Genomic DNA, 13,721 nt, shown 5'->3' on the forward strand with positions numbered 1-13,721 from the left:
CCACCAGGAGGCTTCTGCACCATGCTTGTTTCCCATGCACACTTGTCCGTTCACATGAGCATCTATTGAGGAAACTTTGGCTCCAAGCCTTTTATATATGTGTTTTGTCACTTAACAATAACCATTTTAGTATGTGGTTATAAACAGGTAGGCAGCTTATCTTCCTGTAGGTAAATGCATTATTGTCCACTGTACAGGTCAGCACATTGCGACAGTCTGTGTCCCTGCTCCAAAAAGATAAAGAATTTCTGAACCGACAGAACATGGAACTGAATATTCGCTGTACCCATGAAGAGGACCGCATGGAGAGACTGCAGAGCCAGCTGGAAGATGCCAAAAAGGCAAGAGAGGGACTTTATGAAAAATATGTTGCTTCTAGGTAAGTACTTTGTCATTTTCAGCCAGCGCCTTTTGTTCTTTTCAACTTCTAATGAAGTTTTTTTTTAAAGCTTAAACAACAAAAAAGTTGCTCTTTCTTCCATACTTAAATTATATGTAATTTTCTTAATTTCTTCTGTTAGAACGATACAGGTATGGGTCATATAGGCATACTTTAAAGTAATACTGTCTCTAAATTCAAGCCTATCGGTTGGCAGAAGCAACTATACAATTCCTAAAAGCTGCCCCTGCGAATCCACAATGAAAGCCGTATGTGAATCAAAGTCCTACAGAACTGGACAATGTTAAGACTTTATTTTTCATTATGAATCATGTAAATACCTCTAATTGCAGAGATCATTATAAAACTGAATATGAAAACAAACTGCGAGACGAATTGGAACAAATTAGATTGAAGACAAATCAAGAAATTGAACAACTTCGTGGAGCATCAAAGGAAATGTATGAGCGGGAAAACAGGTAATGGTTTGCAATACAATTTTAATTAAAAAACTTATTAACTCCTTTACCCTCCCAAGCCTGTTTTCACCTTCATGACCAGGCAAATTTTACAATTCTGACCACTGTCATTTTATGTGGTAATAACTCTGGAACGCTTCAATAGATCCCACGGATTCTGAGATTGTTTTTTCGGGACTTATTGTACTTCATGATGGTGGTAAAATTTCTTTGATCTGACTTGCATTTCTTTCTGAAAAAAAAAATGGAAATTTGGCGAAAATTATGAAAATTTTGCAAATTTCAATCTTTGAATTTTTATGCCCTTAAATGTGATGTGCAATGCAAAGTTATATTGTGTTACCATGTTAGCCAGAAAAATCGATTCAAATACTTTTATGCCTAAAAATGACGTAAAGTATTCTTTATACCTTTATTGGCTAACCAGAAAAAAATATATATATGCAAGCTTTCAGAGCACACAGGCTCCTTCTTCAGGCAATATTACTAATGAATTGATAAGACAAAAGGCACAACATTTAAGAGATGTTACAGCAAGACATTTGTTCATGAGGTGTAAGGGGTGATGCCTCCTAATGATAAGTCAGGGAGATAAATTTAAGGTTTTTAGTTGCAAATGGCTAGTCTGTGGGAATGTTTAATTATCTGGAGACCATCTGGTGGAGGTGTGAATTGAATCCATGTAGTAGTATTTACATCGATATGCCCTTAAACCAGAGAGTTATGTCACACAAAATGACAAAAAAACATTTCCCACATGTCTACTTTCCATCAACACAATTTTTGAAACATAATTTTTTCTGTTAAGAAGTTAAGGGTTAAAATTTGACCAGCGATTTTCTCATTTTTCCCCCCAAAAAATACACAACCATTTTTTGAGGGACCACATCACATTTGAAGTGACTTTGAGGGGCCTTTATGACAGAAAATACCCAAAAGTGACACCATTATAAAAACTGCACCCCTCAAGGTGCTCAAAACCACATTCAAGATGTTTATTAACCCTTCAGGGTTATTTTCGGGTAACAGGAAAAAATGGACTCCCAAATTTGTTGTGCAGTTTCTCCTGAGCATGCCGATTACCCTATATGTGGGGGAAAACCACTGTTTGGGCGCACTGCAGGGCTCAGAAGGGAAGGAGCGCCATTTGTCTTTTTGAATGGAAAATTTGCTGGAATAATTTGCGGACCCCATGTCCCGTTTGGAGAGCCCTGATGTGCCTAAACAGTGGAAACCGCCCACAAGTGACACCATTCTGGAAACTAGACCCCTCAGGCACCGTATCTAGATGTGTGGTGAGCACCTTGATCCCCCAGGTATTCACAGTAGTTTATAATGTAGAGCCGTGAAAGTAAAAAAAAATCTAATTTTTCGCACAAAATATGTTTCTTAGCCCCAAATTTTTGCATTTTCACAATGGTAACATGAGACATTGCACTATACAATTTGTTGTTCAATTTCTCCTGAGTATGCTGATACCCAATATGTGGAGGAAAACTGCTGTTTAGGTGCACAGCAGAGTTTGGAAGGGAAGAAGTGACATTTGATTTTTTGAATGCAAAATTTGCTGGAGTAATTGGTGTTTTTAGAACCCCTGATGTGCCTAAACAGTGGAAACCGCCCATAAATGACACCATTCTGGGAACTTATCTAGATGTGTGGTGAGCACCTTGAACCCCCAGGTGGTTCACAGAAGTTTATAACGTAGAGCCGTAAAAATAAAAAAATCACATTTTTTTTTCCACAAAAATGTTTTTTAGTCCCAAATTTTTCATTTTCACAAAGGTAACAAGAGAAAATGAACCCCAAAATTTGTTGTGCAATTTCTCCTGAGTACGCAGTTACCCCCTATATGTGGGGGGAAAACTACTGTTTGGGCGCATGGCAGGGCTCAGACAGGAAGGAGTGATGCTTTGGAATGCATCAAAGTCTGCGGGCGAGAGCCCGTGATGTGCCTAAACAATGGAAACCCCCCATAAGTGACCCCATTTTGAAACCAGATCCTTCAAGGAATTTATCTAGACGAGTGGTGAGCACCTTGAACCCACAGATGCCTAACAGAATTTTACAACAATGATCTGTGAAAATGAAAAAATATATATTTTTCCCACACAAATGTTGTTTTAGCCCCAATTTTTTTTCATTTACACAAGGATAGCAGGAGAAAATGGACCCCAAAATTTGTTGTGCAATTTCTCCTGAGTACGCAGTTACCCCCTATATGTGGGGGGAAAACTACTGTTTGGGCGCATGGCAGGGCTCAGACAGGAAGGAGTGATGCTTTGGAATGCATCAAAGTCTGCGGGTGTCATGTCGCGTTTTGAGAGCCCGTGATGTGCCTAAACAATGGAAACCCCCCATAAGTGACCCCATTTTGAAACCAGATCCTTCAAGGAATTTATCTAGACGAGTGGTGAGCACCTTGAACCCACAGATGCCTAACAGAATTTTACAACAATGATCTGTGAAAATGAAAAAATATATATTTTTCCCACACAAGTTGTTTTAGCCCCAATTTTTTTTTATTTACACAAGGATAGCAGGAGAAAATGGACCCCAAAATTTGTTGTGCAATTTCTCCCGAGTACACCAATACCCCATATGTGGTCGGAAACGACTTTTGAGACACGGTGCAAAGCTCAGAAGGGAAGGAGTGCAATATTGGAGTTCATATTTTTGCTGCACTGGTTTGAGGGTGCCATGTCACATTGACAGAGCCCCTGAGGTGCCAGAACAGCAGAACTTCCCATAAGTGACCCCATTTTACAAACTACACCTCTCACTGAATTTGTCTAGGGGTGCAGTGATAACATTGACACGACAGGTGTGTCACAGAATTTTAGTCCTTTGGGCAGTGAAGAAAAAATACTTACTTTTTACCACAAAAATTTTGTTTTAGCCCCAGATTTTACATTTTCACACTGGGAAATGGTTAAAATGGCACCAAAATTTGTCCCACAATTTCTGCTGAATGTAGACCATATGTGGCTGTATAGTACTGCTTAGCCACACGGCGAGAGTCGGGAGGGACGGAGCGCTATTTGCCTCCTGGAGCGCAGATTTTCTTAGAACAGCTTGCGTACTCCATATACAGAGCCCCTAAGTGTTAAAAGAGCAGAATACCCCACTCACGTGACCACATTTTGGAAATTATACCCCTTTTGGAATTTATCTACAGGTGTAGTGACGATTTTAACTCCATGGATGTTTTCCAGAAATAAACAGCAGTGGATGTTGCTAAGTGAAAAGTGCAAACTGCCGTGGTAGTCCCAAGCTCATTCTTCTGGAGACATGCACCCGTAAATTATGTGGGCTCTCATTGCTACAAAAATGCCAAACATGTGGATGCTAAATGTGGTTTGGGCACACTGGGGCTCAGAAGGGAGGGGGATATTTGGATTTGGGAGTGTAGAATTCGTTGGATTTCTTTTTGGGAACTAGGAGCCATAGCGATTTTCCAGAGCCTTTGTACTATCAGTAACGTGGAAGCTCCTATATTTCCAATAACAGATGATGAACCTGAGTGGGGACTTGCTTTTTTTTGTGGATTGAGTTGGAGGTTTTGTTAGGAACATTTTGCATAACGTTTGGGATCACATTTATCCAGTGCTCTATGATGAGCACTTACTTTGGGATTTCCATCTAAATCTCCAAGTAACGTGATTCAGATAAAATACCCAAGAGATCCATTCACTATAATGAGGCAGCAGAGTTACCCTGGACTCCGTCTGGCCTCTGTTCTCCGTCTGGCCTTCTTTTCAGAAGTGGACAACACTGTTGCCAATGGCACTTTTATGCACGCCTAAAAAGATGGACACCGCCGGATCACAGGTTAGACTGCGTCCACAGTGCCTCCATCTGCCTTACTATAGGGAATCTCCTGCCAGGGGTACTTTCTGAATCCCGTATTTCAGAGATTTACACGGAAACCCCGAAGTATGCGCTCAGCGCAGAGCGCAGGATAGATGTGAGCTGAGCATTACTGCAATCTTCGTGAGGCAGAATGAACAAATCAACAACAGGTGAAGAATTGTTTTTATTTATTCTGCACTCTTCCTCGTGTGATATAAGCAATTAGACGACTTTATTCTTGGGGTCGGTGTGATTAAAGCGATACCAAATTTATAGCATTTTTTTTATGATTGACAGCTGTCGCACACTTAAAGTCCTTTTTTGCAAAAACTACTTATTGCATCGCCATATTTTGAGAGCTATAATTTTTCTATATTTCGTCTGACAGTCATGTGAGGGCTTGTTTTTTGCAGGACGAGTTGACGTTTATATTGATACCATTTTCTGGCACATGAGATTTTTTTGATTGCTTTTTATTCCGAGTTTTGGGTGGGGGGAAAGAACAAAAACTAGCAATTCACGAATTGTTTTTTGTTTGTTTTTTATGTCGTTCTGTTTGTGGTAAAATTGATAAGGCAGCTTTATTCTTCGGGTCAGTACTTTTACAGCGATACCACATTTATATAGCTTTTATGTCTTTTGTACTATTACACAATAATAACTATTTTATAGAGAGAGCTATAGCTTTTTTATTTTTCTGCTGATGGAGCTGTATGGCGGCTTGTTTTTTGTGGGACAAGATGAAGTTTTCAGAGATACCATTTTTACTTACATTTACATTAGTCTTTTTGATCGGCGATATGATGATAAATCATAATTTTTTGCCTCGTTTTTTTTTACGGTTCACTAAAAGGGTTAACGGGCTAACTAGTGGGGGACCATTTTATAGGTCGGGTCATTCCAGACGCGGCAATACCAAATACGTTTACTTTTTTTGTTCGTTTTTTTTTCACAAAACTATTTATTTATGGGAGATATATATATATATATATATATATATATATATATATATATATATATATATATATATATATATATATATAATATTTTTCTGTGAATTTTTTTTCACTTTTTTTACTTTGTCCCTCTGTGGGACTTTCACTTTTTTGCAGTCGTATTGCTTATAAAGCATTGCAGAATAATGCAGAAGCATTCCTAAGCTTTACAAAATGTCAGCTCTGCACGGACACACAAACTTGCTACACCATTCTCTGAGCATTGCTTACTTTCACACATTGGTCGGGCATTGCTTACTTTCACACATTGGTCGGGCATTGCTTACTTTCACACATTGGGCGAGCATTGCTTACTTTCACACATTGGTCGGGCATTACTTACTTTCACACATTGGTCGGGCATTGCTTACTTTCACACATTGGTCGGGCATCGCTTACTTTCACACATTGGTCAGGCATTGCTTACTTTCACACATTGGTCGGGCATTGCTTACTTTCACACATTGGGCGAGCATTGCTTACTTTCACACATTGGTCGGGCATTACTTACTTTCACACATTGGTCGGGCATCTCTTACTTTCACACATTGGTCGGGCATCTCTTACTTTCACACATTGGTCGGGCATTGCTTACTTTCACACATTGGTCGGGCATCGCTTACTTTCACACATTGGTCGGGCATCGCTTACTTTCACACATTGGTCGGGCATCGCTTACTTTCACACATTGGTCGGGCATCGCTTACTTTCACACATTGGTCGGGCATTGCTTACTTTCACACATTGGTCGGGCATTGCTTACTTTCACACATTGGTCGGGCATTGCTTACTTTCACACATTGGTCGGGCATTGCTTACTTTCACACATTGGTCGGGCATTGCTTACTTTCACACATTGGTCGGGCATTGCTTACTTTCACACATTGGTCGGGCATTGCTTACTTTCACACATTGGTCGGGCATTGCTTACTTTCACACATTGGTCGGGCATTGCTTACTTTCACACATTGGTCGGGCATCGCTTACTTTCACACATTGGTCGGGCATCGAGTTGGTTGGGGTTTTGTATACTTTAACACATTTCACTAAGTTAATTAAATTGTACAGATACTAACATCCATTCTCATGTAAGGATACCAAGACATTTTGGTTTACAATTGAGAAAATCACAAAAATAAATGGGTTTCACATCCTGTTGTACATTCTTTTTTCACTAAAAACACTGCAAAAAGTGATGGCAACGTTTTTTGCTGTGTTTTTGCTGCTTTTTTGCACTTACTCATTGTTTTCTAATGATGAAAAAACGCTTTTCAGAAAAGCAGCTGTTTTCCAATTCAGTCAGGAAAAAAAAAGTGTGCATAAGATTTCAGAAATCTCATAGCTTTTTCTGGCACTGTAAAAAGCAGCTTTTAATGTGCATAAAAAACGCAGCACAAGCGCAACATGTGAACATAGCCTAAGACTATTGCTACTCAAGGTTTTCCTATTGTTCTGCTATAGGTATTTGTCCAGCTTTTCTTCCAATTTATTTGCATGGAGCATCCTTATAACATTTTTGCAGCGAATTTGAGAAATCATTGAAAAACCCCAATGACTCCGTACTGTGTAAATGAACCTGTAATGTGCATACTAAAGAGGTTGCCCACCACTACGTATGACCATAACCGGATGGGCACAATATGGGCATACAACGTGTCAGACAATATCCTGTAAACTAGCTGATTGCATTTGTTTTCTGCAGCCACAATTTTTGTGCAGCCATTTATGACTTTTCTTTACATTTTTAGCACTGAAACGTTTTGGAGTCATTTTATGCTAGAAACTTAAAGGAAATGTTTGAAACAAAATTACTTACGGTTTCAAACTGTTTTGTTACATTTATATATATATATAAAAAAAACTGGCAGTGATTTTTTTTTTTTTCAAAACACAATTGTTATTAAACAGAATCTTGCAATTTTCACATAGGTCGCTGTGGCTATTTTTGACTGTTACTTTCTGTTTTTTCAGGATGAGTTTACAGCCATTTAAGTTTCGATGCAGAAATGCTCCGGATTTTTCCTAAGCGTTTCTGCATCTCCCTGGCAGAAAAAACGCATGAGGATTTCACATCCGTTTTTTCAGGCAGGGACAAGCGTTTGTCACGCGTTTTGCACATGCAATTTCGCATGCGGGTTGTCAAGCGCTTTCCAAGTGATTTTAGCATCACTTGGAAAAGTGCTTGACAACTTGGTCACACAATATAAATCCATGCAACGGGCATGGATTTTATTTTATATAGTGTGACCAAGTTGGTTAAAAAAAAAAAGAATAAAAATTGTAAAACAAAAAACATATACTCACCTTCCGATGGCCCCCGGTCTCCTTCTCCGATGCTTCCGGTCTCCCCCGTGTCTCGCGGTGGTGTAAAAGGACCTTCCATGACGTCATTTAGTCATGTGACAGGTCTCTCGACTGCCGACGTCAGCGGTCGCGTGACCTGTCACCGGGGAGCCAAGACGTACCGGATAGAAGACCGCGGGCCATCAGAAGGTGAGTATAATGTGTTTTTTTTATTTTAAATTCTTTTTTTTTTTACAGGTACTATGGTACCCGGGTCTGGAGGAGAGTCTCCTCTTCTCTAGACCCAGGTACCATCCGCACATTGAAACGCTTAATATCCGCATGTGCACATATAGTCATGCGGATATTAAGCGATTCAGCATTGGTAGTGCTACGTTTTTTTCTGCAATGATAATCCACAGCGGAAATTTCCGCATCATGTGCACAGCACATGCGGATTATCATTGGGGAACATAGCAGACCTACTAACAAGCGTTTTTTAAGCATTTCTGCGGCAGAATTGCCGCTGCGGAAACGCTTAAAAAACGCATAGTGGGCACACAGCCTTTCAATGAAAGCGATCTCCTCTATATACAGCTGATAATACAGGATCCACCATCACTATAATCAATCTTACCCCTCCCTCCACAATGACGTTTTCACATGGTCATTAGGTGCTTCAATACGAAAGATAGGGTCGGAGTCTGTTCTTTGTGGCTAATGTACATGTGATGTTTCTTAAAACATCAGGAAGAGAGTCTTAGGAAGACCTAGTGGCCAGTGTGAAAATTGCAAGATATATATACACATACATACTGTGACAGAGTCACTGGTATTATATGCAAGGGGAGGTATGTGTCACTCAGGATGCTCTCCTGTGTGAACTGAGACCTACTGAATTTCTACCAGCATGTTATATGCTGGGGCTTAACACTTTTAATGGGTGTGGTTTTATGGGAATGACCTAGAGATGGGACGGAAGTCATTCCCCATACCTCCACCTCAGGGTGTGGCTGAGCAAGCTTTAAGTGTTCAGTCCTGTTTTTTTTTTCCTCTGTGTTGTGTTTGGAGAGACAAGGTCTCCAGACTGGACAGCCATAGCTCAGAGAGGAGCTGAAGGCTGGACATAACCTGTGTGGGCGAACCGCACACACACATACAGACTGTGCTATCGTTTATCTTTTGTTTTTTTGTTTTGCCAGTAAGGCCGTGTTTATTTTTGCTGAAGTTGCAGGGCTTTATGCCATATAATAAAGCCTGCAGAGAAAACCTGGTTCCTGAGTCTACTTCCGGAAGCAGCCGAGCGAGTCGACAAAACACACACACACACTTTCCTTTTAAAGGCCCCGTAACACTTAGCGACGCTACAGCGATCCAGACAACGATACGACCTGTCAGGGATCGTTGCTGCGTCGCTATGTGGTCGCTGGTGAGATGTCAAACAGGCAGGCTCACCAGCGATCAGGGGAGCAGCAACATCGTGGAAAGAATCTTTCCACGATGTCCTGCTCCTTGGTTACCAGCCTGCTGAAGCAGGAGCAGGCTGGTAACCATGATAAACAGCGGGTTACTAGGGGCACACGCGCACCTAGTATCCCGCTGTTTATCATGGTTACGAGCCTGCTATGGTGAGCGGGAGGTTACCGCTCACCGTAGCAGAGTGGTAACCATGATAAACAGTGAGTTACTAAGTGCGCGTGTGCCCCTAGTAACCCGCTGTTTATCATAGTTACCAGCCTGATCGCTGGTCACACACAGTGATGTGTGCTGACCAGTGGGAGGGCAAAGACCAAAAAATGGTCCAGGACATTCTGCAGCGATCAGCGACCTCACAGCAGGGGCCTGATCGCTGCAAAGTGTCACACATAGCGACATCGCTGGTAAGGTCGTTGTTGCGTCACCAAAACCTTGACTCAGCAGCGATCTCGCTAGGGATCTCGCTATGTGAGACGGGGGCTTAAGGTTGCTGTATAGGGCTGGATAAACATGCAAAGCAGAGCCACACCTGTGTAGTTTGTGTGTGGTATTGCATCTCCGCCCCATTGACTTCAGTGGATTTCAATGTCTTTCTTATCCTGTACAAACACTTTTAAGTTGCCTTTCTAAGTGTACTTTAATTGTGCCCCCCATACACCTTAGATAGATGTCGGCTGACAGTTATCTCTACCATGTCTCCCATACATATGAGTGAGTTCACGTGCTTACAATGGAGAAATGGGAGTAGGCTGCTGCTGCACACTTGTTGTGGGGACTTCTGTCTCGACACAATGATTGGATTGGGTACTTGAATTGAAAGCGCCCGATCCTTCACTCCGGTGACACTCTGCCGGTCAAGAGTGATGAAGTGAGAAGATTTTACTTCCTAAGGGGTCCCGCATTCTGTGAGCAGCAGAGTAAATCATTTCTCCTTTCTTGTTGCTGTATTTAGCATCTCGCTAAGTACTTATTATATTTGTATCTTGTCTTTCCATCATTGTTGTATGTACGTTTTGGCGATGCCCTTCACCCCTTTACATAAAATAATCGCTGCTTCCTTCTAGCATTTAGCTGGTGGTGAATCCTCTCTGGGTGCGACCCATTGAGCTCATCACTTTGACTTGTTGGGAGAAGTTTTGACATTTGCAGTGTCTTTTTAAGAACGTGTCGAATACGGTATTACATCAGCACAACCAACATTTAATAAGAATTAACAATGAGCCGCACTTGACAATAGGTAGTACAGGACTGAGCAGCCCACAACTTGTCGAGGAAGTAGACGGCTGCTCTTAATTACAGGCTTTAGATAATTCCGTCTATTCACAGGTAACAGTCTATCAAGTTAATAATCTCATAATAAGCAGGAGATAGAAACTCTTCAGTTTCTATCCGCTTTTCAAGCTTAATTATTAATGTAGACTAAGAGTGAGGGACTACAACTCCATGTATATGACTTGGTTGAGTAAAAGGATAGCACAAGCTACAAGGGTATGTTTAGACGTGTCGGATTGGCAGTCTGGATTCCGCACCTTTAATCTACAGCAAATTGCTGTACAATACACGTGGATACAGTTTACAAAACGCCATTCACACCTACCTCTAATTTTCCGCACGGAATAACCAACATGCTTTGGATTTTCACTGCAGATTTCTCCCATTCCACGTCTAAATTTGCGTTGGTAGTCCTGTTCATTTCAATGAAGTAACAGCTGGTTGTAAACTAGGTGAGATACCGGGAATGTTTAATAACTCTAGCTGGCCAAACATCCTGGACGTACATCAGCCAACCGGACATCCATCTAATGTGTCTATGGGGCACTCCATCAAAGGCAGACGATTGTTCGTCTGACTGTGTATGGCAAGACATTCTCTCTAAGACTTCCTTCCAAACGAATAAAGTACAGATGTCAATTTTCATTGCAGTGAATGCTGAATACCTGACAGTCGTAAGTCTGTAACAGTCTGAGCTCCACTTATTATACAGTACCCCAAACATTAGGATCCCCCCTATCGGCACCTGCAGATGTTATTTACCAGTGAATGTATATCTGTTCTGCAATTGTAAAGTTTTATATCAGAAGACCGGAGCTCCAGTCACTATACCGATTGACTTGTATTCAGATGGTGGGTTTTCCTTTGAAAGTCTGTATATGTACAGTGGGGAGAATAAGTATTTGATACGCTGCCGATTTTGCAAGTTTTCCCACCTGCAAAGAATGGAGAGGTCTGTAATTTTTATCGTAGGTACACTTCAACTGTGAGAGACAGAATCTTAAAATAAAAAACAGAAAATCACATTGTATAATTTTTAAATAATTAAATTGCATTTTATTGCATGAAATAAGTATTTGATCACCTACCAATCAGCAAGAATTCCGGCTCTCACAGACCTGTTAGTTTTTCTTTATGAAGCCCTCCTACGCTGCACTCATTACCTGTATTAATTGCATCTGTTTGAACTCGTTACCTGTATAAAAGACACCTGTCCACACAATCAATCACACTCCAACCTCTCTACAATGGCCAAGGTCCCCTTACTCACACCACCACATGTCCAGGCCCGTTTGAAGTTCGCCAATGACCATCTGGATGATCCAGAGGAGACATGGGAGAAGGTCATGTAGTCAGATCAGGCCAAAACTTTTTGGCATCAACTCTGTGCCATGTTTGGAGGAAGACGAAGGATGAGTACAACCCCAAGAACACTGTCCCAACCGTGAAGCATGGTGGGGAAACATCATACTTTGGGGGTGCTTTTTTGCAAAGGGGACAGGACGACTGCACCGTATTGAAGGGAGGATGGATGGAGTAATTTATCGTGAGATTTTGGCCAACAACTTCCTTCCCTCAGTAAGGGCTTTGAAGATGGGTTGTGGCTGGAATGACCCGAAACACACAGCCAGGGCAACTAAGGAGTGGCTACGTAAGAAGCATCTCAAGGTCCTGTAGTGGCCTAGCCGGTCTCCAGACCTGAACCCAATAGAAAATCTTTGGAGGGAGCTGAAACTCAATGTTGCACTACAACAGCCCCGAAAACTGAAAGATCTGGAGACGTCTGTATGGAGGAGTGGGCCAAAATCCCTACTGCAGTGTGTGCAAACTTGGTCAAGAACTACAGGAAACGTCTGACCTCTGTAATTGCAAGCAAAGGTTTCTGTACCAAATATTAAGTTCTGTTTTTCTATTGTATTAAATTTTTTTTAATGCAATAAAATGCAAATTTAATTATGTAAAAATCATACAATATGATTATCTGCAGTTTTTTAAGATTCTGTTTCTCACAGTTGAAGTGTATCTATGATAAAAATTACAGACCTCTCCATTCTTTGTAGGTGAGAACACTTGCAAAATCGGCAGTGTATCAAATACTTATTTTCCCCTCTGTATATTATACTGAGAGTAATCGGTCATGGCTAGCAGAGAACGAAATTTCTACAGATTACTGTTTGTCTTTATTAATAATAGTAATCTCCTTACACTATGCAATTAAGCAATCTAATAAATGATTCATTATTTTAGAGTTATTTTGTTTTGTTTTTTGCTTTATTCTAGGAATTTAAGGGAAGCCAAGGACAACGCTGTTTCTGAGAAAGAACGAGCAGTCACAGCCGAAAGAGAAGCCCTAGCTAAATATGACCAGATATTAGAACAGTAAGTGATGCAAAAACTCCACTGTAACTTTGGATTGTGCCATATTGTAGATACTGAGAACAATCAACCTTAAAGAGGTTGTCCACTACTTTTAACATTGATGACCCATCCTTAGGATGTCTGATTGGTGGGGGTGCGACACTCTGCACCCCCGCCCATCAGCTGCTCTGAGTGCTGGCTGGAAGTGCTCAGTTATGGTCGGAGCTGCTCCATCTATTGATTGTGGCCGCAGCCCGGTACTGCATATCTGTCCCCTATTGACTTAACTAGGGGGCTGATGTGCAGTACCCGGCCGCGGCCACTATCAGTTGATGGAGCAGCTCCATAATTGAGCATTTACAGCCGGCACCGAGAACTGCTGATGGGCGGGGGTGCAGAGTGTTGCACCCCCACTAATCAGACATCCTAAGGATGGGTCATCATTGTTAAAGTAGTGGACAACCTCTTTGAGACCTCAATACACATTAGGTAGTTTTCAGCTGACTAGCTATGTTTCCTGACTTCTCCATACACAGGAACGCTTGGCTTGCCGAGTCCTCCTGTTTTCTCTTTGAGAGATATGTAAATAAGCTGTTAGGATCTAGGGGTGGGGCATAGATCTCCCTG

The 13,721-nt window shown here is 41.3% G+C and overlaps 1 protein-coding gene across 1 annotated transcript in view; it reads left to right on the forward strand.

Annotated features, from left to right (window-relative positions):
- Positions 1 to 13,721, forward strand: part of PIBF1 (progesterone immunomodulatory binding factor 1) — a 191,823-nt gene that overhangs the window by 38,924 nt on the left and 139,178 nt on the right. Inside the window, exons 8-10 of the mRNA XM_073663967.1 lie at positions 198 to 379; positions 733 to 858; positions 13,017 to 13,115. Of these exons, the coding sequence (XP_073520068.1) occupies positions 198 to 379; positions 733 to 858; positions 13,017 to 13,115 (407 nt within the window). The remainder of the gene's footprint in view (positions 1 to 197; positions 380 to 732; positions 859 to 13,016; positions 13,116 to 13,721) is intronic.

Source organism: Phyllobates terribilis, unplaced genomic scaffold, assembly GCF_046119375.1.
Source record: "Phyllobates terribilis strain yellow unplaced genomic scaffold, ASM4611937v1 Scaffold_2__4_contigs__length_985480577, whole genome shotgun sequence".
Taxonomy (NCBI): Eukaryota; Metazoa; Chordata; class Amphibia; order Anura; family Dendrobatidae; genus Phyllobates; species Phyllobates terribilis.